At 38.7% G+C, this 25,183-nt stretch overlaps 4 protein-coding genes across 12 annotated transcripts; all 4 read left to right on the top strand.

Annotated features, from left to right (window-relative positions):
* The first annotated feature begins 5 nt into the window (after nt 1-5).
* Nucleotides 6-5,003, top strand: LOC135614910 (probable protein phosphatase 2C 38). 2 transcript variants are annotated; one of them, XR_010487779.1, is made up of 5 exons: nt 6-534; nt 1,099-1,466; nt 3,416-3,652; nt 4,182-4,689; nt 4,776-5,003. XR_010487779.1 is itself a non-coding variant. In XM_065112783.1 (4 exons), exons 1-4 carry the CDS (start codon nt 210-212, stop codon nt 4,395-4,397), a joined length of 1,146 nt encoding a protein of 381 aa, XP_064968855.1. In that variant the 5' UTR covers nt 9-209; the 3' UTR covers nt 4,398-5,003. The 2 variants fall into 2 exon arrangements, 1 of the variants encoding a protein (XP_064968855.1); XM_065112783.1 differs by having other exon boundaries at nt 9-534; nt 4,182-5,003.
* A 564-nt stretch (nt 5,004-5,567) lies between these two features.
* Nucleotides 5,568-9,209, top strand: LOC135614909 (uncharacterized). 2 transcript variants are annotated; one of them, XM_065112778.1, is made up of 4 exons: nt 5,568-5,720; nt 7,211-7,323; nt 8,036-8,250; nt 8,659-9,209. In XM_065112778.1, the coding sequence occupies exons 2-4, from the start codon at nt 7,231-7,233 to the stop codon at nt 8,957-8,959; spliced, it is 609 nt and encodes a 202-aa protein (XP_064968850.1). In that variant the 5' UTR covers nt 5,568-5,720; nt 7,211-7,230; the 3' UTR covers nt 8,960-9,209. The 2 variants fall into 2 exon arrangements, with proteins under 2 accessions (XP_064968850.1, XP_064968851.1); XM_065112779.1 differs by lacking the exon at nt 5,568-5,720 and adding an exon at nt 5,767-5,787.
* A 536-nt stretch (nt 9,210-9,745) lies between these two features.
* On the top strand, nt 9,746-15,801 carry LOC135614908 (serine/arginine-rich splicing factor RS2Z33-like). Of its 2 annotated transcripts, XM_065112777.1 has the most exons (8): nt 9,746-9,864; nt 11,162-11,275; nt 12,026-12,065; nt 12,232-12,327; nt 12,451-12,647; nt 12,748-12,837; nt 15,173-15,621; nt 15,714-15,801. In XM_065112777.1, exons 2-7 carry the CDS (start codon nt 11,169-11,171, stop codon nt 15,585-15,587), a joined length of 945 nt encoding a protein of 314 aa, XP_064968849.1. In that variant the 5' UTR covers nt 9,746-9,864; nt 11,162-11,168; the 3' UTR covers nt 15,588-15,621; nt 15,714-15,801. The 2 variants fall into 2 exon arrangements, with proteins under 2 accessions (XP_064968849.1, XP_064968848.1); XM_065112776.1 differs by having other exon boundaries at nt 15,173-15,801.
* Nucleotides 15,802-15,948: 147 nt separating this feature from the next.
* Nucleotides 15,949-24,386, top strand: LOC103987899 (uncharacterized). Of its 6 annotated transcripts, XM_065112772.1 has the most exons (5): nt 15,949-16,353; nt 16,517-18,484; nt 19,072-19,192; nt 19,276-22,085; nt 22,186-24,386. In XM_065112772.1, exons 3-5 carry the CDS (start codon nt 19,169-19,171, stop codon nt 23,417-23,419), a joined length of 4,068 nt encoding a protein of 1,355 aa, XP_064968844.1. In that variant the 5' UTR covers nt 15,949-16,353; nt 16,517-18,484; nt 19,072-19,168; the 3' UTR covers nt 23,420-24,386. The 6 variants fall into 6 exon arrangements, with proteins under 6 accessions (XP_064968844.1, XP_009404630.2, XP_018683231.2 ...); XM_009406355.3 differs by lacking the exon at nt 16,517-18,484; XM_018827686.2 differs by having other exon boundaries at nt 16,722-19,192.
* The last annotated feature ends 797 nt before the right edge of the window (nt 24,387-25,183 follow it).

The raw sequence follows: 25,183 nt of genomic DNA, 5'->3' as shown, positions 1-25,183 counted from the left end.
GCTCGCGGAAACCCACCCCCTCCCTCTTCCCCCCTTCCATTCGCTTTCCTCATCGCCCGCCACCACCCACCCACCACGAAACCCTCAGCATTGCGGTCCCCCCATCGAGATCGGTGACTCCCCATATCCATCGAGACCGGTCGGAGCCTGGGGAGTTCCAATCGGAGTGCGTGGTTGTTGTATCGGCTGACGGCGCGGATGAGAGGTGGATGATCGGATCCTCCGCGCCGATGAAGATCGTGAGCCCTTGCTGGAAGCCGGCGGCCGAGGGTGGGAGTGGCGGCCGCCACGGCGGGTCCGCTGCCCGCGCCGACGGCCTTCTATGGTACAAGGATCTCGGCCGCCACGCCGTCGGGGAATTCTCCATGGCGGTGGCGCAGGCGAACAACCTCTTGGAGGACGGGAGCCAGATCGAGTCCGGGCCGCTGAGTTGGAACGAGGCGCCCCACGGCACGTTCGTCGGGGTCTACGACGGGCACGGCGGTCCGGAGGCGTCCCGATACATCACGCAGCATTTGTTCCCGAACCTCAAAAGTAAGCCCTTCTTTTTATGTGTAATCACGTGTCGATGTATTTCTCATATCTCATTTATCGGTTGACTTGGATTTCGTTTCATGTGTTCTTCGTTCGGATCGTGTCGTCGGTATCTTATAAATGATATGGACATTTTCCTCATGGATTGATCTTTTGTGTTGGCAGTTTCACAAAATGCTGATCCAAAATCCATTTCTTTAAATATTGGAACTTGTGTGTCTGTTATTATTGAATCCTATATATGTCATATTGCCTGTATCTGTGTGTCTGCTTCATCATCTTCTGATTGTTATATTTCATAACATAATTAGTTTCTTCTGAGACAACTGCCACTTGTTGGCATTTATTCTGCAGTCTTTTATCAGGTAATTCCAAGCTCATCATTCCCTTAGAAGATTCAGGTTTGGAATATAGCTTAGATTTTTGCTATTTGGGATCAAAAGATTCACAACTCTTATTCACTTCTTATTCAGATATTTCTACTATCTTATGATTTATGGCATCAAGATATGCTTGTGTAGCCTTTTTTTTTTCCATTATTGTAATGGTGTATACGATATGCAGAATTTGCTTCAGAACAAGAAGGCATGTCAGTAGATGTCATAAGGAAAGCATACTCAGCAACGGAAGAGGGCTTTATCTCTCTTGTGAGAAAGCAGTGGCTCAGTAAGCCACAGATGGCCTCCGTCGGTTCATGCTGTTTGACTGGTGTCATATCTGGGGGGATGCTTTATGTCGCAAATGTTGGAGATTCCCGTGCAGTGCTAGGGAGATTTGATAGAGGTATTAGAGAGGTTACAGCAGTGCAAATGTGCGCTGAACACAATGCAAGTGTTGAATCTGTGAGGGAGGAACTGTGTTCGCTGCATCCTGATGACCCACAGATTGTGGTTTTAAAGCACAAGGTTTGGAGGGTCAAAGGCCTTATACAGGTAATCCATTTTCTATAACTATTATGGTCATTATTGAGTTGGAGCAAATTCATGTGCATAATAAATGCTTCTAGAAATCTTTGTTTTAGTACCTTGGTATAACAATATGCACTTTGAATAACTTTTATATGTTACACTCTAGTCATCCTTGTATGCTTGTTACAGTTTACTTCAAATGGCAATGTAGCTGCAGGGAGAGAAGGATGGCTTTTTGAGATTTTCTTTTGCATGAAGCTTTTCAAGAACATTGAAAGTTTTTTCTTGGGCTACAATTGAAACATTAATTTGATCATTACATACCTTCATATACATTAGAATATGAATGCATATGAATGCGTTCTCTGGTAAAATTGGTCTGCATATTACTTTCATACAGATCTTGCCTACACATTGTTGTGAGAAGTGGAGGAAAGATTATGTTTCAGCCACTTTCATGCTTGTTTAGTCTTTCTTTGTTATTATGTTTTGATTTTATTGCTTGCTTTTTAATGCTTAGAAGAAGTACCAGCCATACAAGAAATTATTCAACAATAAAATTTTCCAGTTTCTTCTTTTGGGCAAATAGTTTGACAAAATGGAATCTAAGTTATTTTATATTTATTTATCTGAAAGTATTTTATCTGAATCATCCAGTTACTCTGTTTCTTATTCTTATGATTCAAACAAATATTGTTCTTTTTCCATCCATCATTTGTTCTCAATATGTTCTCCTTTAGACATAAAAAATCTCTTACAACCCATGTAGCCATGTATGAGATGAGAAATTGCCAGATAATAAGCATATTACATTTCTTCCAAATTAAAATATCAGAATTAGTGTTGAAGGTTGAGCAAATTCTTATAAGTTTATTTGAGCAGCCAAACATTTACAAGTGCAATTTGATAGTGGTAATTGAGATGTTGAATCATAGCTGTTGATACCAAATTATTTTCACTGGTAACTTTATTTATGATCACCTAGAAAGAAATTTTATTCTACTGGATATCAAGGCTCAGTACTGTATGGCAGGGTTCTCAATTTCGATGTGTACCGTCCGATATGGGTGGTACATACCGGTATGCGGACCGTCCTCTACTGGGCAGTACCAGTGTTTTGACCGGTATCGAGGCGTGCCGACTGGTATCAAGGTGTACCGATCGGTACCACCCCGGATTTTGACCGTTACCGAGGTATACCGATCGGTACGCCCTGACGTAGTAGGTGAAGGTATTTTTAAGGTTTTATAGTGTATCATCGGTACGCCCTAGTGTACAGACGGTATATACCGGTACGTCGATTCAGATCGGTATTCAAAACCCTGCTGTATCGCACATTTAGAATTTGGATGCACAATGGAATGCCTAAAGTGGATGCTTTTTTTTTTCTTATATTTTCTTCGAGCATGTCAATGCATATTTTTGTTTGATTTTTTGTAAAATGTTTACATAGATCACATGTACAACTTTTAGATGAGTATTTGCGTGATTGGTTTCTGTAGCTTGGACCAGACTGAGAATTGCAGGTTAGATGACTTTGCTTTCTTTTCAAGCACGGGTACTGGTGTTAGCATTTGACTTTTTTGTCCAAATTCTGTGCATAAGGATGGCAACATAATATGATAATGCATGCATATTTCAAGTGTTATATATTCTGTGAAACAGCATAGATGTATCTTATGGGTGCACATGTGATATCAAATATATATTGTAGGACTTAACATTTTGTGCTTTCAAATCTTTGATAGTTTGTAGTTTATCTAGGAATTCTTAAGATTAGTTCTGAAATCTCTCTTTTTTTACTTGATTCTGAAGGTGTTATTGTAACGTGTGGTGTTTTTTATATGATGACGGTTTCTGTCAGTTGCAGTTCCTCTTGTTTGGCTTGCATTACAAGTAGAATTTTGGCATTTGCAAACATTGGACTGTAGTTATAATTATTTTCTGGCTTTTGCTATGCTTTATTTCTGCAGGTCTCAAGATCTATCGGAGATGCTTATTTGAAAGATGCAGAGTTCAACAGGGAGCCATTACTATCGAAATTTCGGCTTCCTGAACCATTCCAAAAACCGATCCTTAGTGCTGAGCCATCAGTAGTGACACATAAACTCTGTCCTGAAGATCAATATTTGATTTTCGCGTCAGATGGTCTATGGGAGCATTTGAGTAATCAAGAAGCTGTGGATATGATTCACAACTCACCTCGAAATGTAAGATGCCTTTCCTTTTTCCAGATTCTCTTTTCTGAATGGTGAAGGATGCCTCTCTATGCTTTAAATTTTTTTAGCATTTTTATTTAATCTATACATTCCATTATTTTTTGGAAACCTTCGTACATCTATCTGATTAGGATTAAATCATGGCAGTGAATATACATACTGCAGCGGTACGTATCAAATTGTCAATAACTGATAAATAAGTCCTTCTTAAGGGCTTTTCTATTTTAAATTGCTTGGCATTACAGATGCATATATTAGTTAATAGCTTCCAGTTTATTCAGTGAATATGATTTTTTAATCATACTTCAGCATTCTGTTCTGTAAGTTTCTTATACTTGTAGTATCAACAGAGTCGCAACCTGTGACTTCAAAATTATGTTAGTTTCATTAGCGCCTCATCTTTATTGTCAGAGTTTTGCTCAGAATTTACAGTCTCATGCTTAAGGTTCAGCTTTCTGTCCGCTATCAATATTCAAATATAAAACCAGCAGTCATCTCCTGGCGCTTAATAATCTTTCAGGGTATAGCAAGAAGACTTGTCAAAGCTGCACTTAAAGAGGCAGCAAAGAAAAGAGAGATGAGGTACTCTGACCTGAAAAAGATTGATCGCGGAATCAGGAGACATTTTCATGATGATATAACTGTCATAGTTGTATTTCTTGATCCCACCATGATAAGTAAGAACTTCTACCATGGTCCTGTACTTTCACTAAAAGGAGCTGGTGTCCCTGTCTAAGCCGATCCCATCCAGAGCTCCTAGATGCTTCATCCAGTGTCTCATTGGACATGATTCAGAATCTTCTCTTTACTAGCTTGGACTGTGGTTTCAGCTGTCAGCAAAGCACACAAAGTGCAAAGGATAGAATCCTAGGAGGAAGATGTTTCTCTAACATGACAATCTGCAATTTTGCACTGGAAATAGATACAATTAGCAAATATGAAACCTTCTTTGCCTTGACAGTGGAAGTCTGGCCTCATTGTGTCCAAAACTCAAAATCTTGTTCCAAGTTACAGCCTCTGGACTGCAGGTACATGGATTTGAGTGGTCTATAATTTGCATATCGTGAACATTATTTTGCAGGCTTAGCCATCATTTTGCTCTTTGCTTTCGCAGTTGGCTGTGTCCAGCTTCCAATCTTTTTCTCTCTTGTGGAAGTGTGTGTTTGAGGGTGAGAAGATGAAGCTGGATCCAGTTGATTCTCTGGTTTTATTTGTTAAATCCGCCAATTGTATTTCTATCCCATTTATGATTCCCGATTATGTATCCTATCTCTCGAATGCATAAATGTATTATTTGAACATATAGGATTTTTATGCTGCTGCATCAGAAAATTTCCATCAATCTCACTCATTCTAATTCACCCAAAGTAGACCTACAATTGAAACTTCTCTAGGCTTGTACATTTTTGGGACTAAAATGAGTTTTCGTCCACTGGTGTGGAAGGATTCTTTGTAAATTATTATACATGTTCATAGTAGACCAGTCTTATGTAGTTTGATAGTAAATTCCTGAGATCAAATTTATTCAAAATAATTACCCAATGTAGAATTAATGTAAGCAATTTAACATACAACGAGATGTGTTTATAACTCAAGAATTAATTATTAGAACGTAAAGAAACAATTTACATCAATTTTAGAATGATATGTACTCGATCAAAATCTCGACAAGGCGATTCCAATATTACAAATGACAGCATCTTTGCTTACTAACTACGATCGAGGCCTAATACGTTCCCCCATATTTGACACCGACTTTAGAAAGCAGATGTCAGCGCAGTGTCAGTTTCGTTAATCTTGCAATAACGATGAATAATTGGAATCGGTCATCTCTAACATGGTAGTGGCGGTTTCGTTAATCTAACTATAAGGATGGATTATTTCGTAATAGATGCCCAAGGGAGTCATCGCTATTATTTCGTTGTAGTTATTACCACACTCCACCTTTTTCTCTTTATATATATATATATATATTTATTTATTTCACGGCCGACCATTCCTAAGTATCTCCTCGAAGTCTCTCCTGCTCCCTGTGATCGCCGCTTGAAGGATCCGAGAGGTATGAGATTGATTCCTCACTCACTCACCCACCCTGGTGATTTCTTGCGGAGCTTTGTGCTTCATGTGTAAGATCGGCGCTAAAGATTGATTTTGTTTTCTTTCTCTCTCTCTCTCTCTCCTCATCCTGATCGGAAGAGTTTGGTTCTTGTGGTTGAAAATGGCGTAGAAAGTTGATGCCTTTAGCTGGGATCTGAGTTAGAAATTGTTTGTTTACTTGACCGAAGTGGTTGCATCTCTGGTTCTTTTGGCAAGAATTAAATTGATTTTGACCTGATCTCTCTTTTTGTATGTAGTCTTTTTGGGTGATGCTTTAATATCTTTGAAGAAAACATCAGCTTTTTGAAAGGATAATCTAAATTTTAGGTGTGGACTTCATGCGGTTCGTCTTTTGTCTGTTTCGCCTTTTGATTAAAATTTGTTAATGGGATCGATTTGTTCCAGAATTTAGCAGTTTGGTTGGGAGAACTTAAGCTTAGTTCCCTTCTTTCTGAAAGATTTTGCATCTTTTGTGCCCCACCATGTTATAACACATGTTAGTGCGGTTAGGAAACCGTGATTATTGCTCTTTGCTTTCTGTCTTCTTTCGTTCCGTCACTTTTGTCATATTTTCGCTCTTTAACTAACTTGATAGGGTTCTATGGTCAATTGTGGTTTAAATTTTCTTGGTTTCCTTCTTTACACTAGAATAAGGTGTTTCTGTAATTTTTCCTTTTCATTGTTGTAGTCAGTTGTTAGATCCATAAATTTATAGTGTTCTTCTTTTCATTTGAAGCTTTCAGATTGATGAGTTTTTCTTTACATATTGCAACTGCAATTATTGGAGGTTAATAAAATTATGATAGCATTTTTAGATAATAATTTGTGTTATGAATGGAACCAAGTGTGGGCTCATAATATCATTCTTAGCCTATGGTGGTTCGAGCACTCTAATATCAGCTAAGGACTAAGAATTAGTTGCTATATAACTTGCTATATGCTAGAAATATCACTATTATTTCGTATTGAATATTGAGAGAGTTTGCTTGAAAAGAACAGTCAAGATAGTAGCTAATTGGTTATTGTTTAAAGCGCTTTAAAAGATTAAGTTGCAAAAAAAAATGATATCCTTTGTTCAGTATTAAATTTGCTTATAATCATAATCTCTTCGAAAATTTAAAAATATCAGATTGCAGGCGTGATTACCACAACTGGTAAATCTGCAAAGATACTAGAAAAAAATTATTGAAACTCAATTTCTTGGTTCTTTCGGTTTTGTGAATAGTCATGCATTAACATCGTTTGATTCCTTTAGCTTTAAATAATTGCTACAGGCACAAATGAATTTTAGGAAATCAATATGCAAGTTGATGACTTAATCAGTTGGAAGTTTTCCGAGATCTGAATTTTAATTTGTTCATACACCTTATCTTTTAGGTCTAAGTTGAGAAGCACCACAAGAAGGTACTTTTTATATTTCTTTCTCAACATCTCTCACTATTTAATTTGCAGGGTGTTGGGGTATCGGACTGATGGCTCTAAACCAAACCACAAAGATTGCCCTTGCTGTGGCATTTTTTGGGTCACTGTCCTTTATATTTGGTGTAATTGCTGAAAACAAAAAGGTTCCTTTTCCTTACCTTTTTTTCTTATATTTAACATATACTGTGAAGATGAATATCAACCTAGTTCGGGGCACCTATTCCCTTGCTTTTATCAATTCCTTTACTGAAAAGAAAATCTTTTGACTGTTGATCTTCCAAATTACATAGCCCAGAGTTGAAAATTAAGACATGTATATATATATGTGTGTGTGCATAAATACACACGGATCTATATCACTGGTCCAATCATTGCTTACATCATAGATAGAGGAAGCGAATTAGATTTTCTGAGATTACTTATATAGTTAGAGTTGGAAATTAAGACTGGTTCTATACACACATTTGTACACTTTAAATATGTATGTATACATAACATACACACAACTATAATCACAACTTAACAGTGTGGAGAGAGGAAGTGAGTTGGGTTTTTTGAGGTTATTTAATTCTCACAAGACTCTATACTTTTTCTGCTCCGATCAACTGATACATCAAAAGTAATTTTATAGTTAAGGTAAAGAGTAATTTTATAGTTTGCTGTTGACATGCATCTGGTGGTTGCTTGTAACCCTACAAGTCCATGCAGAAAAAACCAGTGTATTGGAACAAACACATTTTCAGGTTTTTTTTTAATTTTGGCTTGTACTTTTTTAATTAAAATTTATGTTTGCCTACATATTTTATTAGTAAGTTCAATCACGATTATTATTTTGGTTGAGTATTTGCTTTGCAGCCACCTTATGGAACTCCGATTAAGGGAAAGGATGTTGTCATCTGCAAGTTCCCGAGTGATCCAACAGTTGCTTTGGGAAGTTTATCTGTTGTGACTCTCTTTCTAGCTGCTGTTATAGGGCACATTGCTGTGTATTATCCGTACAAAGGCAAGACAGTTCCCAATCAAGCTTTGTTCTGCAGTACTACATTGGTTGTATTCTTCATGATTGCAGAGTAAGATCTTTTTATCTCTTTCTGAGGTGACTTACTTTTCCATGCACTGCTTTTGATGGCTTATTTCGGCATCAGTTGTTGCACTCTGTGTACATATAAGATGCTACTGGTTGTATGGGTTCATCTTTGTTGCTGCATCTGATGGTTGCTTTTCTTGTTTGCTGTTGAGCTAATGGAGATAAATTCTTTCAGGAGTCTTGTAATTTATTGTTTTTTAATTGGCTGATTTGTTTATCGTTTGATTGTGTTTTATGTTTCACAACATTGTCTTCTCAGAACATAATATTGTTCATGACCTTTTGAGGGATTGTCATTCATGATTTTATACTCCTAACCTTCTTGTTAGCTATTAGATATTGCCCAGCCGTCGTTATGACTTTCTCTGATATGCAAATGTTCTTGCTTCAGGGTCGTCTCAATTCTTGCACTGGGGATGATGATGTGGGCTACCATCACAGAAGGCCTTTCCCGTTCACGCAATGTTCACCATGATCTTGATACAGAGTGTGCTACTGCCAAGACCGGTCTCTTTGGTGGTGCAGCTTTCCTCGCCCTCGATGCATCCCTCTTTTGGCTTGTCTGCCAGATGCTGACGCTAAATGCAAGAGCTGATTACCTGGACGAGGATGATCCAAAGGGTGAATACGGACAGGTCTATGCAACTGAATTTGATTCCAATGGAGCTGGGCATCCAGCACCCAAGGTGTGAAGTGTGAACCAGAAGTATATATATACAGAATTAGACAGCAGTGTGGGCACTTGTGTTTGGTTTGCAGCTCTTTATCATTTATGTCAGAGTCCTGGAACTTGTATTTTCATATGGATCAATATCAGTTCATGATGGTCTTTCCAAGATTTGCTTAGATAATTGTTGTCCCATCTGCTGGAATCATGTACTTCCTAGATTGGGACATGAACTGTTTGAAGCCAGTACTTCCTTGCATTATAGTTTGGATTTACCCGGTAGTGTAATAGGTATTGACAGTGCCTATTCATCTGGGAGGTGCGTGTGTGACGTAGTTGAGTATTGGCTAACATGTTGCGATCAGTAGCAGTTGTGTTTTCGTTGTCCGGATGGGAGAAGAATTGCTTGAGATAGCCGGACCCGGTTTGATTCAAACTGAAATCGAATAGGAATCAGATCGGATCAATGATTCAATTGCTTCTTATAAGAATTAGGTGATTCAAATCAGATCGATTGTTCAATGAACCGGAGTGATTCAGTTCAGTTTCAATTCCAATTAAAAATAAAAATTAAAAATAAAAATCTTTATAAATGATGATTTTTTAATACAAATATAATCAATAACCTAAAACATGCTAAATATATTAAGAATATTTTAGTTATTTTTTAATATTATTTAAAAAAAATAAAAATATTATATATATATATATATATATATAGGAAAATAAAAGCGTAGAAGCCTCGCACGAGTTATCCGCTCATCATACCGTTTTTCTACAGCGTCATCCAGCCGTTGGTAAAACCAAGAGGCATCACAACCGTCAAAACAGACAGAGGCCAGTACATCTATATATACCCTCGAAGGGGCCCCTAAGAGCCCCAAGCGTGATCTAGAAGCTTAGGGTTTTCGAGGTGCCATCCGACCCGAGGTGAGTCTCTCTCTCGAGCCCCTCGGTATTATTATCTCGGTGCTTATTTCTCTATTGATTCTCTCTCGTGTTCTTGAAATCATCGATCTTGAGCCATTTTTTTTGGATATATTTTTCTTTGCCAGAATCGTAAAGATATAAAGGTTGCCTTTTGCTCGATTGTTATTCGTGTCTTTAGGAAATCTTGATCGGTCTATAGTCTTGAGTTGGGTTGGGTTTTGTTGATTGTTCTTTTTGTCAAAGATCAATTCGTGTGGGTTTGATAGGCCGGGATGATAAAGAATGATAATGCTATTTGACTCTGCCTCGATCCATAAAAAATTTTCTTATTCCGAGGAATTTTTGGTTGAGATAATGCGGCAACAGTATCAGATGGTTGGGTATTTATATATCGATCTTCTTCTAGAAGATCAATTCATGTGGGTTTGATAGGTGGCATTCTATTTTTATATATAAAAGGCCGATAATCGAAGATGGATTTTGTACATCTTGTCAAAGTTCAGTGCATGTGGAACTGCAAGGAGAAAAGATGGTTGGTCTTTTAGACATCTTATTTGCTCAGTTCATGCTGAACATGTGAGGATAAAAAATTGTAGGTTTTTGTCCAAGTGCCTATGGAATAGATTAGTACCTCTTGTAGAATTAGTTTTACAATTCTTTGTTTCTTTTAGCCCTTTCATTTATTCAGTAGGTAGATTTGTGCCTCTATATACCTAGGAATGCTTGATTCTATAAACAACTAAATATTTTAACAAAGTTTTTCCATCTATTTCTTTGAGGAGGTTGTTCACTTCATCTTAAGGAAGCTTCTTTTCTACTCTTTTTAAGTCACTTAGTCTTGAAAAAAATAATTGGCAATATTATTAGGTAGCTTGCTATTGACCAAAGTATCTCAAGTGATGTCATGCTTCTGTTGGCATATTGATCACCTTTCTCCTTTAACAATATACATACATATATATGTATATATGTACATATATATGAATGTATATAAATATATATAATTTAACTATTTGATAGGCTTGCAACTTATAGAGATTAATTACAGAAACTTTAATAGCCTATCATATATCGTGACAATGACTATATATGTAAATTCACATTCTAGGATGGCATGTCTAAGCACCTGTTTTAGCCATAGAAAAGAAAAGGCATATTTAGGAGGAGTATAGAGACTATAAATGTGGTATTGTTAAAAGTAAGATGCTCAGTTTGGTTGGATCTGCTTCAAGTACATATTTTATATCAGTCTCTTGATCCATTGAAATTGCATGTTGATTATATTTATTTGTTGCAGTACGAAGATGCCTCGTTATGATGATCGCTATGGTAGCACACGTTTATATGTCGGTCGAATATCATATCGCACTCGTGCCCGTGATCTTGAAGATCTCTTCAGCAGATATGGAAGGTAATATGTTATAGAAAAATAAATGATTATGTGATTCCATTGAAAAGGCTAATTGTTGCTTGTTGTGTTGCTTAAAAGCATTGTTGAGATGGGTAGTATTTACATTTTTTTTACTTGTTGTCTTTTCAGTATTTTCACTTTTGTTCTGTGAATTTAAAGATGCATAAAACCTGATGTTTAAACAATTACCATTATTTTGTGCTGCTCTGTCTTGAAGATGAATTATGAAAACCTCTTGTATCTACCTTAAATCTAACAGTCTATTATTCCTATGATGCTATACCTTTTACACTCATTTTCAGATTAAAGTATTTGGATTCTTCTTTTGGTCATCCGTACCTTTTTGTTTTTGACTTTTTTTTTTCATTCCAATTAGAGTAATTCAGGCTGGGTGGTGGGATGTCTTTTCAAAGTGCAGTGAGAAAGGCTATGTGCATTCTTATTCATAGTGTGTCTGAAAACATTAAACCACAGGGCATGTGTGTTTTAACTTGAATGATCTTGTTGAAGGTTTTTGGGGTTTTTGCCCAAACTGGAGGTCTTTGGTTGGAAGGTGCCCTTGGTGGATTTGGTGGCTATCTTTCCAAGTTTATAGGAGCCTTTGGCGATTCTTTCTGTAATGTTATTGCATGTTTTTGTGGAAATCACATCATCAAATGGTGTCTATTTCGTCTTCTGAGGGCTGAAGTATCATCTCTTTCAGTATTTATGTCCTGATGGCCTTACTCTTTCTGGCAACAATTTCCGCAGAGTACGAAATGTGGATTTGAAGCATGACTTCGCCTTTGTTGTATGTTCATCTCTACTACCCTTCCTAAACTTTGTATTCTTTTAATTGTGTTGCTGAAGTCAATGAAATATGTTTATACTAGCCTAACAAGATTGTTAAATATCAGTCTACCTTTGTATATATATATATGTGTACATATATTTTTTCTGTGGTTTCCATTTTTTAGGAATTCAGTGATTCTCGTGATGCTGATGATGCAAGATACAGTCTAGATGGGCGAGAATTTGATGGAAGTCGTATTATTGTGGAATTTGCAAGGGGGGTAAGAATATTGTTTAATGTCATTGGTTTTGCAATTCATGTATCATTTTCATTTGATTTTATTTATTTTAAATAAGAGGGCACTCTAACTCTTAAACTCTTAAATGTTGCATCATGGATGAAGGGTCCTCGTGGCTCTGGAGGTTCTCGTGAATATCTCGGAAGAGGACCACCTCCTGGATCTGGCCGTTGCTTTAATTGTGGAATTGATGGCCATTGGGCACGAGACTGTAAAGCAGGAGACTGGAAAAACAAGTGTTATCGCTGTGGAGAGAGAGGACATATAGAAAGAAATTGCCAGAATAGTCCTAAAAAACTCAGGTCATGAAAAGTATTCATTTATTTTACTGCCATAGTGATGGAGATACTTCGCATGCTTTTTTCCTAGTTGACAAATAAGTGACACTTGTTCGTATATCAGACGCGGCCGGAGTTATTCACGTTCAACTTCTCCTCGTCGTGGTAGGAGTCGGAGCAGGAGTCAAAGTTATAGCCGAAGCCGCAGTTACAGGTACTGGTACAATTTGTTGGTTATCAAATTGATGTTGTATTACCTTGAAGAATTATAATGGAACGTAGTAGTTATTTAGATGGCAGCTGCAATGATTTAATTTTTTTTTTAAATTATATTATCACTTTACTGTTTAAGATGCAGTTGGGATATTTGTTGCTACTGGAGACAATTTTCAAGACTATATGGAAACTTAGTGATATTTCCACCTTCTAGTCCACTTGCGTTATTTTTTATTCCTTATTCACTTTCTATTTACCTCTGATATCAACAATTATCTATTAGGTTGCTTAAAATTTCTCTTTTTCTGGGTTGGGAGTGGTGTGGTGAGCATAGTGTTTGCCTATTTTAATGTGAACCTGAATTGTTTTTGCCTGGTATTTTTGGAGCTATACTCCTGGTCCTTTGTTAACCAAATTTATGTTTGTTTCCATTAAGCCACATTAGTGCAGTAAAGATTTTGGTGTTTGTAAGTAATGTAAGATTTCACTTGATTTTCTCCTCACACGATTGTTTTCAAGCCTTTTCAAGTGTTTTGTCTCATAGAACAAGAAAACATTACTAGACCTGCAATGTCAATTTCTATGTGCTTCTTGGACACAGGTTCATGGTTACCATAATTTAAAATCTTAGGAACTTAGCTAGGCTTTGAAACAAGCCAAATTGAGTTGACGTGAGAACTTACTGAAGTTCAAAGTTCTTAATTTATTTTAGATTTTACTGCTCAATATATAGTTGTTTAGTAAGAAGGTCGATAGAGTATAATGTACATCTGAGGAAGGAACTGTTGTTCATTATAATGCAGGAATTGGTGCTTGCATAATTCCATCAATTATCAGACAATTGGTTATCATTTAATATTCTACAGATGGCAATATAGGCATGCGCTTGTGTTAAGTGTTCACATTGTCATATGGTTTTCTTTCTTCTTAAATGTGCTTAATCTACAAAACTATTGTAGTCAGATTTCAAGTTCTGGTTTTGTGTCCAAGTCAGCTCAAAGATTAGCTTAGTAATTACCTTGTCATGATCTGGCCCGATAGAATAATTGACCCATCAACATGTTTAGCATGAATGGCCTACCCAAAATGTTTAAGTCCAGGGTAAAGTTAATGCTAGTCATGAAGCTTAGCCTTATACCATTTCCAACATTAGACTAAATTGAGTGTTATTATTTTCCCACTTAAGGGCTTGACCTTCTCATCAAGGATTAACATAGTTCAAAATTAAAACTTAGTATGTGCATTAGAGGGCTGTAGGCCTGTGGTGGCTCCACTTCACGATATATGCATAGGCAAAATTTTCTTTTCTGCCACTTGAGCCTCTCGATATACTCAATCGTTGGATGGCTTTGATGTTATTTGTCATAAATAATTGATCCATTAATTTGTTAAGTCTGAACTATGCCCAAAATATATCTAAGCTCAGCTTAAATGAAGTATACCTATCAAGTAGACCATTAAGTATTATTTTACATCCGAAAAATGGGGGTGTTACACACCTGTCCCTTACTAATCCATTTCTATGAAAAAGCAACATAAATTTGAAACAAAGAAGGGGAAAAAAAAGAAAACCTTTTTTGCTGCCATCTACATTTCACCTCCTTTGCTGGCATCCTAAACTGCTTTGGCAAACCACCATCTATGAGCAGTACCTGCTTTGTGGTGCTTGTGGCATCCTAAGCTGCTTTGGGAAACCACCATCTATATAAGCAGTACCTACTTTGCGGTGCTTGTGGCATCCTAAGCTGCTTTGGGAAACCACCATCTAAATGAGCAGTACCTACTTTGTGGTGCTTGTGGCACTCCATTCCTGCATGATTGAAGTGGACTATCGGTAGCATGGTTGGAATGTGGTGGGACTTGGGATTCAGATGGTGACAAGTGCCATGATATCAACATCCACCTCTTAAGGTAACCTTAAATCCCAATGAAATAATGAGTTTCTAATCAATTCAATTTGAGTTTTGTTTGAGTTCAGTGAACTTTGAAGCAGTGATGTGGTGAAAGATATTGGAATCCAAAACATGGTAACAAAGCACATTTTCATCCATGATTTTCGATATGCTATTTCCCACAAAATGTTGAAGTAGAACATGCTTTTGTTGGAATTGCACATCGTGTCTTATCTAATTTTCATGTAATATTAGATGCTTTATTATGTAGGTAATTTTCTAGAGCTGGACCTTTTTGATGGTTTATGTTGATCATTCACCTTAATGATAGGTTAGCGTGTCCTAATCAAACAGTTTAGATCTTGAACCATATGTTGCTCCTTGTTACATCTGTTATCTGTTATGTTGGGTATACTTTATTAGCACTTGCTCTGTTTCTAGTCGATCAAGATCTCCTGTGAGAGATGGACGTGGCCGAGACCGCGAAGTTCGCAGATCAAGGAGTCCCGAATACAGCAGGAGCCCACGGAAGAGCCCGAGGAGGAGCCCTCCACCATCAGAGGACAGGAAGCGCAGCCCCTCACCTGACGGCAGCAGGAGCCCGAGAGACAGGATGAGCCCTCCACCAAAGGAAGAAGCCGAGCAATTGCGATCGGATCATGGTCAGAGCCCTCCAAGGGAGAACAGCAAGAGCCCCATGAGTCAAGAAAGGGAGAGCCCTCAGAATGGGAGGTACAGGAGCCCAGCAGCCAATGGGGGAAGCCCTAGCCCTAATTCTAACCCGAGCCCCCGGGACTACGAGGAAGACAATAATCGCCATGCTTCACCCAGGGGCAGCGAGTCTCCTCGAAGTTAACTTTGATCTCTGACAGTCGAACAGAACCTTCAAGGTACATTTGTGGGATGCTAAAGTTTGAGTCAGTTATGCTGGTTTTTGCAAAAAGATGTCGTTAATTAGAGTGTAATCTTTTTGTTTTAGCAGACCTGGAACATTGTTATTTTTAGAATCATGGTTGTATCTCGTCGTGATTGAGAGGCCGCACCAACATGGCTCTTACAAAGTTCTTCGAGATGCTTGCTCCTCTGTTTGACGCTAAATGGTCTATCTGGTAAGGCGTCTTAAAATATGTTATGATGTAGTGTCAATAATGAATAATTCATTAGTCAATGGAGCAACTGCGGAAGTGCCATAGAGTTTGCGTTCCTCGACCACCTGTCGTGGCGCTTCGGGGGTGGCTTTGATGGTTGTTGACACGTTTCGTTCACCTACCCGGTGAGACTATGCCCGCACCACGTGGCTTCACTGGACGTTGCTGGATCAAAAATGCTCTGCCTACTCTCGGGCAGCGACCCGTTCGCCTACTCGCTTTCGAATATGTGACGGATGGTGAAATCACGACTACTAAGCATGCGAATGTGATCCTACGGCTTGGTGAGCTGGGCCTGGGCTCTTTTAGATTGGGCGTGTGGAAGATATATGCGACCTCTCCTCTCGGAGCGAGACACGTGGCGGTATGATGACCGGCTACGAGGGTCCCTAAATGGACGGTGGAAGCCAATTCGCGGAAACCCTCGTGACGGCGTTCTCCCTCCTCTTATCCGGCGGTGTTCGATCGAGTCAGGTAATGCCGACTGGGGCTTAGCCTTTCTTCGCTGTAATCGTTTCTTTTCTTCTCTAATTTCCTCCTTTATTTTTGCTGGGTTTTTGTGGTCGATTCTGAGATTTTTCGGGTTCGTGAACTATGCGCTGCTTTATTCTTCTTCTGCATGTTTCGAAAAGTCTAGACGCTCGAGATAAGGGCTTGGGAGGTGAGCCCTGATGTCTTATACGCAGTTCTGGCTCTTCCGATTGTTGATACTGGAAAGTCATCGTATGGCTTTGGTGGTGGTGGCCAAATTGTGAACTTTTGGTGATAATTTGGAGAGATTTGCTTTGCCAAGTGCTTTTATATTTGCGGTTACCATTTCGCTGATCGATATGATTCGTCAGTGGAAGCTGGATGTTTGATAACGATCAGGAGACTCCTTACCTTTCGAGGTCAGCTTGTGGCGTTTTGGCATTCCAGAGGAAGAACAAGGAGGGCCTTTTGTGGTGGCTGCTGCTGCTGCTGTGATTCTGCAAAGAAAATCGCTGTTGCTGCTGCCGTGTCTTTTTAGATCTATTGATAATTGGTTTGTTCGATTAACGTGGTGCTTCATTCTAGTTGCTGGCAATATGACAACAATTGTGATCTCGGGTTAAGAAGAAGCATTAGCCACTAACTTCTCTGGTAGTCCTGCATCTAAGTAAGGTGTAGAATGGAGTTGATGGCTGCCACCGTTCCAATAGCTTTATGGAGTTCTGTTCAATGATTGAGAAGCATTTAAATCTTTAAGTAGCCAAATAGAGTCGAAGATATTATAAATCAGGACCAGTAAAGTGGTTATTTCACCTTAAGAAGAACTTTGGTACATCTTGATCATTGTGTGCATCTGATACTGCTTTGCTTCACTTGTACTTGGCATCTTCTCAGCTTTGTCGAAGTTCTATTACAGCTATCAATTGAGATCTTTGGTGATCATGATATAATTATTTTTAGTAAACTTTGGAATAAAAACTGGGACATTTCAATTTTATTATCGGTCAATTGAAGACCTAGATCTTTCAGGTTTCTAGTGTAATTCATGATTTTTAAGAATGCAGAACTAGTTACAAGTCTCAGTTAAGAGCCATGTGAGCAATATAGGTTATAATTCTTTGCTCTCTATATATAAATTGTTCTTCAGAATGAGTAAACATCAGTTGTTGTTGCATGCTATGGATAGCTGATATGCGATGACTGATATTTCAGAAGCAGAACATCAACTCATGCCTTTGTTAGATATGAATATTGACAGACATCATGGTGAACCACTGGTTGGTGCAGTTCGTACTTTAGAGATTTGGAATGAACTACATATGTTGTGATATCAAACTCATGAATTTTACTGATTTCTTGGAGGAAAGCACCTTAATGGATGTTCTTGTGTTGAAATGCATATTTCATCTTGTGCAGTTAGGAGGTTTAGCATTAAAACCAAATATGGGATAATAAAATGAATGCATCATATGCATCTTTAGTTGAGGAGCTTTGCTAGTAGCAGGCAAGTTTTCGGGTAATGTAAGCTAGAAATTCATCCTGTGAGAGCCCTTTGATAAATCTTTGCTGATGTTCATTAGTAAACAGAATATGCCATTAAAGATTTGTGCACTGGATGAATACTAGAGTGGTCATCGGTTCATTCTTTTTATCTGGACTGCCTTCCTTCTGTCGTTCTCATTATTGAACAGATTGCTGTATTTTTATTTTGGAGTTGTCTTTTTGTCTTTCTCATCCTATTATCAGCTTGTAAGGTTGCAACAAGAATTAGTCAGTAGATCTTACCTAAAGGATGTCAAAGGTTACTTTTCATTATTGCCGCTATTATGAATTTGGGACATGGAATATTATGGATGGCTAGGCTGATGGTCTGTTACCTCTTAGCAACTATGTTTGAATGGCTTGCTTACTTTTCAAGATATATAACAGGGTAAAGGAAAGTCCCAGTGAGTTACATGTTTCCCATTGGAGAAATTTTCCTTCAAATACTAGTGCTGCTTCAACATATTTGGCATATGGACATTCTCCTCAAATGTTAGAAATGAAAAAAAAAATGAGTTCCTTGTAAACAGTATTATTATGCATTTCCTATTCAATTCCATATTGATCTGAAATCAAGAATTCATCTCAAAAGGTACCTTTGGAGTTCAAAGCTTTGTTAGACTGTCAAGGACTAACTTCCAAAGGCATATCCTATTTGTCTGTGGCGGCATCATATTTTTTCTTTTAGAATAGCTAGTATCTTAGTTTATCCTTTTTTCTGGCCTCTATTATAATATCTTTTAATCAATTTACACTCCTAAAATATTTTGCCCATTCCAATTTAATTTAGACTTTCAATTTAAATAAAACCCAGAATCTTCAAGTTAAATAAAATCCAGAATCTTCTTTTTCATAACCTTCAACTTATATTCGTTTGTTTGTCCCGTTAGCACATATGAATGGTCAAGTGGATTTGACTGTATTCCTTCCAGCTGATCTTTGTTACCTATTGTGACATTAAAAGGTAAATTGTGTTCTTTGGCTGTACTCATGTTTGCTTCTGTTGGTCATATGAGCTTTGATATGAGAGATGAAATAGACTTCTAAAATAGCTTATGGTAGTATTTATGCTGGATTTCACCTGTTAGAGATTTTACAACTCTGAATCAGATAATTGCTACTTCATTATTTTCTTTTTTGTATTTATATTTTCTTACAGCCTCATTGATGTCTTCTCAGGAGTGTGAACTTTAAGGTGCCTTCTATAAATAGGATCTTGCCTTCTGCCCGGTGCCAAAGAAAACTTTTGTAGACTTGCCAGCCATCACTTGAAGAGATGTCAGAATCGGACAATAATGAGGTTCTTTTATTCTTCATTGAATATAAATTATATGGAGATTTCATGTTTCCTTGGAATTAACATTTTAAAGTCTGTGTTGGCAGTCTGGACCTAATCTTGCATTCCAAAATTCTAGTGACTCTATTTTTGGCATGCCTATCAAGAAAAGGCAGTTTCATTTATCTCAGTGCCCATCTCCTAGATCTCAGGAAACAGATGTGTCTCCACAAGATTGTGGGATATCAATTAGTTCTACTGAACACATTTTACATACTGATATTATGCCAATTCCTGGAAGTTTTAGCCGAGCTAGTTCCCAGGAATTTGCATTAAAAGATGCTAGATCCTCTGGTCAGGGAACTAGTACTGCAGGCTTAACCATGGGTCACAAGTCTTTTGGATTGTCAATTATGGATACCAGCAAAAACATGTCAACTCCAAACAGACCACCTGGGCTGCCTGTAGGTGAGATGGATGTTGAAGAGAGAATTTCTAGTGTTAGGCCTACATACCCAGCAAATTCAGAGTTACGATTGACATTATCATCGGATGCAAAAAATTATGGTTACAACTTGGTTCAGCAAGGCATAACTGAAACATGTTCATCAGATCTGCCTCTTGATCCTCTGATAACAGTTAGTGAAACTGATGCCAAGACTGGTTCTTTTAATGTGGTGAACCGGTTTAGTTTGGATCTAAATATTCCAGTTGACACATGGGATGCTACTGTCGGTGAGTCTGTTATTGAACATAGCATGCATGAAATGTTGAATGGCATTGAGGCATGCTCTGAACAAACAATTCGGGCTGATGTCACATCAGGTAAGTCTATTATTGGGAGAAGTCACTATGACCATTGGTTGTCTAATTTGGGGAAGACTAATGAGAGGCATAAGGTGTCTGGGCTTGGCTTAGATTTGCAGCTTAAACCACCCAGCAGACCGGAATCATGTATCAAATGGGGAGATGTTGCTCCTGATTTAAGCTTGTCCTTGGAAAGAAATGTGTCAAATGCTTCATTCAAAGTTATAAAGCCTGAACCACACATAGACAATAGTCAAAATGACTGTGTTAATGCTTATCTGAGTGGATCAAATCTTGCACTTTCTATGTCTGTAAAACCTCAACTATGTAGTGGACATTTTCAGGATGGAAGTGCCAAAGTAACTTGTTCTGGTGACGAGAAACAAGCAGTCAGAAGGGTGATGAAGATGGAGCTATCTGAACAGTTATCCAATGAGTACTTTAGTAGACCTGCTGTTAGGGCAGTTAGCATGGAGTTTCACAACAATAAACCAACACATCAGCATATAGAGATTCCATTGAGCATGACTGAACCCATGGATTCGAATTCTGTCACTGCTTCTGATGAAAATGTTCTTGATGTTGATGGCTCAGTGATGATTGTTAATACAGACATCAATACTAGTCCTGTGGCCTCGCCTTCTATTGTGAATCCATCTTCCGAAGAATGTTGTAAATTTGAAGATACACTTGATAGCACTTGTAGTCTTGAGAAGGCAGAAGTAAGTGCTTCAAAGGCAGCAGATTTGGATGTAGATTCCCTCAGTTCGGATGTTAAAGAGAAGTTCAAAGGCGCTGTAACTTCAGAAGATACTTGCTTGGGTTCTAACTCGTTTTATGAATATGTAGTACCTGTGGCACTTAATGGTACATCTGAAGGTATTGTACGCTCAGATGATGAGTACTGCAAATCATTGAAATCAATTGCAGAAAATAACCTTCGTTTGGATTCCATGGGAAAGGGTACAAGAGGTGAGGAAAAACAGGAAAGTGTAGACTTATTTTCTAAGATTCAGGAACTTTATGATGACAAGCAAGTCCCATATGATAGTCCTCATGGTCCCAGTGTTGCTAGAGATAAAGCTCTTACACATGGAGCTGGTGTTGGTGAATACAAAGATGGCAAACATGGGGATCTTGTCCCTCATGAGCCAATTGAGGCTTCCTGTGAGGAACGAGAAAAGGCAGATAACGAGATAGCCGCCGATACAACTGCTGCAGTGGATGTTTCTGTCAATATGTTATCAAATTTGGAAGTTAATGGAAAACAGATACAAATTTTGGATGTAGTTGCTGATGCAATTGGTGCAGTGGATGTTGCTGCCAATATGCCAACAAATTTGAAAGTTAATAATGAACAGATGAAAATTTTGGATGTACAGATTGGTCATCATGGTGAAGCTTTTGATGGCAATTTGTGCAATTATAAAAATAAGACAGGCTCTAGTTTAACAACAGATTTTCTTGAGTCATCAGGAGTGAGGGTGCCAATGACTTCAAGTAGTACAAGACTTGCAAAACTTTTACAGCAAGCTAATAGGAAGGAAAGAGGCCCACCCATGAAGTCGAGGCGCACTAGATTACTTAGCTCAAAAGTTGTGAAAACTTGCGAGGATGATGTAAGCAGCCAACAGGTGAATGCTAAAGAGGAAAGAAGCCCACCCATGAAGTTGAGGCCCGTTGGATCACTTAGCTCAAAATTTGTGAAAACTTGCGAGGATGATGTAAGTAGCCAACAGGTGAATGCCAAAGAGGTGGAAAGTGGCCCACCCATGAAGTCGAGGCCCGTTGGATCACGTAGCTCAAAATTTGTGAAAATTTGCAAGGATGATGTAAGTAGCCAACAGGTGAATGCTAAAGAGGATGATATCCCTGTGAAAAATCCAGTGACATTACAGAGTGATTCAGATGCCAGTGGTGTTGCAGATAAGCATGTTGATAATAGTGGTAAATGTAGTCAGATTAGGAAGGTAAATTCACCGGGTATCAACAAGTTATCTTCTGGAAAAACGAACTCAATTACAGCTAGACTTGTTTTTTCACAAACTGAGAGGAAAGGGTTGATTGATAAACCACACAGACATGAAGGGTCACACACTCGAGGTGGCAGGTGATGATTCTCTCTAGTCTTCTCTCTAGTCTTTCCTTTGGCATTTTCTTTATGTTGCAATTTGCAGGTTATTCTGATCTTTACTTCCTCTAAATTTTAGGAGTGAAAGATATGACAATAGGTCTTTTAGATATGGAAGCAATGATCAAGATCAACCGGTTCAAAAACGTGGTATGGATTTGATGAACACCAGAAGGGATGGTCATAATGTGAGTGCTTGTGCCCGAGACTCTGGCCGTCGATATGCACCAAAAGTTAATGACTCTAAAGGTTACAGATTCACAAGGCCTAGTAATAGACACGAGGTTCCCTTGAGAACTGCAGCAGATGGTTCTGCTGGGAGTGATGGTCGGATCATCAGAAGGTTTATGAATAATGAATCACCACATTTATCTCATTTTTCATATAGTAGGCATTCTCTTGGGGCACATGATGGACCATCAATTGCTGTTAGGATTTCCAGAGGAGTCTATCAGGAAGATAGCTCCAATACGTTCACCGGTAGGCATGTCCCAACCATTCTACCAGATCATGAGAAGATGGTGAGAGGCTTGCCAAATGAAGTGATAGACCCCTTTTTTAATTCAGACCGATATGTGCAATATGAACAAGCTGATAATTACCCCTCATTGAGAGAAAGAAACCTTTCACCTACTGGGAGGAGGGGTCCTCCCAAATGTCTACCTCGAGCACGCTCTCCTTATCAGTTTTCTCCACCTAGGTCGCCTGGTATAGTTTATGAGGGACATGCGGAGCTATTGCGACACAGGTCACCACCACTGAGATCACCTCCTCGACATCTTTGCTTACCTGAACATGCAATGGTCAGAAATGGTTTGCCACCTTATTCTCACTTAGCTAGTGACATGAGAGAAATGCATCCCATGAGGGAAGTGGATTTGTCAAGGCCTGTTAGGGGTTCTCAAAGGAACATCAGGAGGTTTAATTTGTGTGTTCAACAAGAGAATGCAGAGGACTATGGGTCTATGCACTTTGCTCAACAAACTCTCCACGCAGAAGATGAGCTGGTTCATAGGAGGAAGTATGATGGCAAATGTGCTTATCTTCAGTCTTGTGGGAATCACCATCCTGTTGGTGACAGTGGAGAGGAGCCTATTACTTATCCAGTCGATGGTGATCCTCCTAGACCTATAAGGTTTTGTCCTGACAGAGAAGGTTTCTCTGATAGAAGCAGCTTAAGGGGCCCTGTCATGCGAAGCACTTCAAACACATCAAGAAGAATGGCAGAACGAGAAGATTTCAGAAACCGTGGCCTGCCAGCAAGGCGTGACAGTGATTTCAATGATATTCGGCTAAAGAGGAGAAGAGTTTGACTATGAGATGTGTCATTTTAGGTGATTGCTTATGGCCCTTTAGTAGCAAATCCTGCTGTACATTTTGAGAACCAAATTGACATGAACAGTTCTTGCCACAAGATTTGTGGGACTCTTAAGAACCACCAATGGCTGGGCTTGACAAGTTTTGCTATCAATTATACCATATAGAGTAATGGTTAAGCCAGATGATGAGGTTGAAAACATCTCGAGTGACAGATGTTCTTATTGTCAGCCATGTTTGAGTTATTTGTCTTTTGGACATTTACAGTATTGAGACATCTTGGAATGTCAGGGCTCAGTCGACAGTGCCTTCCTGCTTACTCTGCTGGCAAATCGGTGCCTCTCTGCAAATTATATTTATATGCACATGTATGCATATGAAATTCTGGTTCCAAGATGAATGAGTGCTTCTGACTTCATTGATTTCATGATTGGATTCTTAGATGCTGCAGACACCTCAAACCTTGAAAATGAGAATTCTAAGTGTTTTAGATATTGTTAAAACATGCAACAGTTGTAATCCAAAATGAACTACTGCGTGGCAATTTTCCTCCGGTTCTGCTGCTATTTTGGATGGCTTTGCTCATCACCTCAGAGGAGGGTTTCCAACTGGAAAACATTCTTATGTATCATTTTGCAGTTTCAATGGATTTTTTTTGGGATCAAGGACTCCATTGTCTCCTTGGTGTCTGTCCATAGATAAGAGATGCTGTTTGAAGGGAGTTGTTTCATCCTAACAAAAGAAAAGTTACAGTTAATGTCATCAACAGGTGCAGACTTGGTCCGTCATTTGAAACTTCCAGAGGAATATATGGTTCCCATACAGCTTTCAGTTATCAGCATTTCTCAGCTCCCAGAGTTAATGCCTTATTGGGGTGTCTTCCATTTTCAATTTATATGGTTTGGATTGTTGGAACAGCTATCTAAATTCCATACTGAGCAAGTGGACTGTCTGAGTTTGACTTTATTGGGATTCATGAGAACCAAAAGATTCTGGTTGACTTCAAAGAAGGTATTTTTAGACAGCTTAATTATGAACTTAAAACTGACTTAAACATGGGCAGAGGGATCTCTTAAATATTTAGCTTTGGTATAATGAAACCTGCAACAAAGAGTATACAATATAAGACTGGTGGCAATTCATAATTGAATGAATTGTCGAAGGACATGACTTTTTAAGATGCTAAAAAAGGCATGGTATTTGTCACTTAACCAAGGCTTAAATATACAGTGCTCACAGTTAAATGAAAGGCTAAACAGTCAAACAGACATGTCTCATTTTGTACACTAAAGAAATGCAGATCACTGTGGCACAATATCACCAAGTCATGCAGTGTCCATGTTATACTTGTTAGCAAGAAGTCAAATCTATTCTACAGGGTACTGTACCATCTGCAAGATGAAGGATGGTGGTTGGCTTGAGCTTTAATCGCTCTTCATTTCCTCCAGCGGTGTTGGGACATTACTGTGTCACCCTTGTTAATGTTGATGCAAAGAGAAAGGGTAGTCAATGAAGTCATAGAGTTTCTCGCATCTCGTAGACAAACTGCTTGGACAATGGAGAGGTTTCAGTGCCATGTAAGTCTTCCTCTCCTTCGTCATGTTCACGCGATGTCTTCACCGGATACGAAGAATATGGTAGCGATGGAGATGGCGAAGAAGCCCCGCTGAGCAAGAAGCCCGGCGAGTGTGAGGCATTGAACTCGAGGAGAGCTGTGGATGCGCCCTGAGCCTTCTCGAGCTCGCGAATGGCGTGCTCGT

Source organism: Musa acuminata, chromosome BXJ2-6 (genome assembly GCF_036884655.1).
Source record: "Musa acuminata AAA Group cultivar baxijiao chromosome BXJ2-6, Cavendish_Baxijiao_AAA, whole genome shotgun sequence".
NCBI classification, from domain to species: Eukaryota; Viridiplantae; Streptophyta; class Magnoliopsida; order Zingiberales; family Musaceae; genus Musa; species Musa acuminata.
Note: the sequence above shows the minus strand (reverse complement) of the source record. Positions and strands in the feature narration are given on the sequence as shown.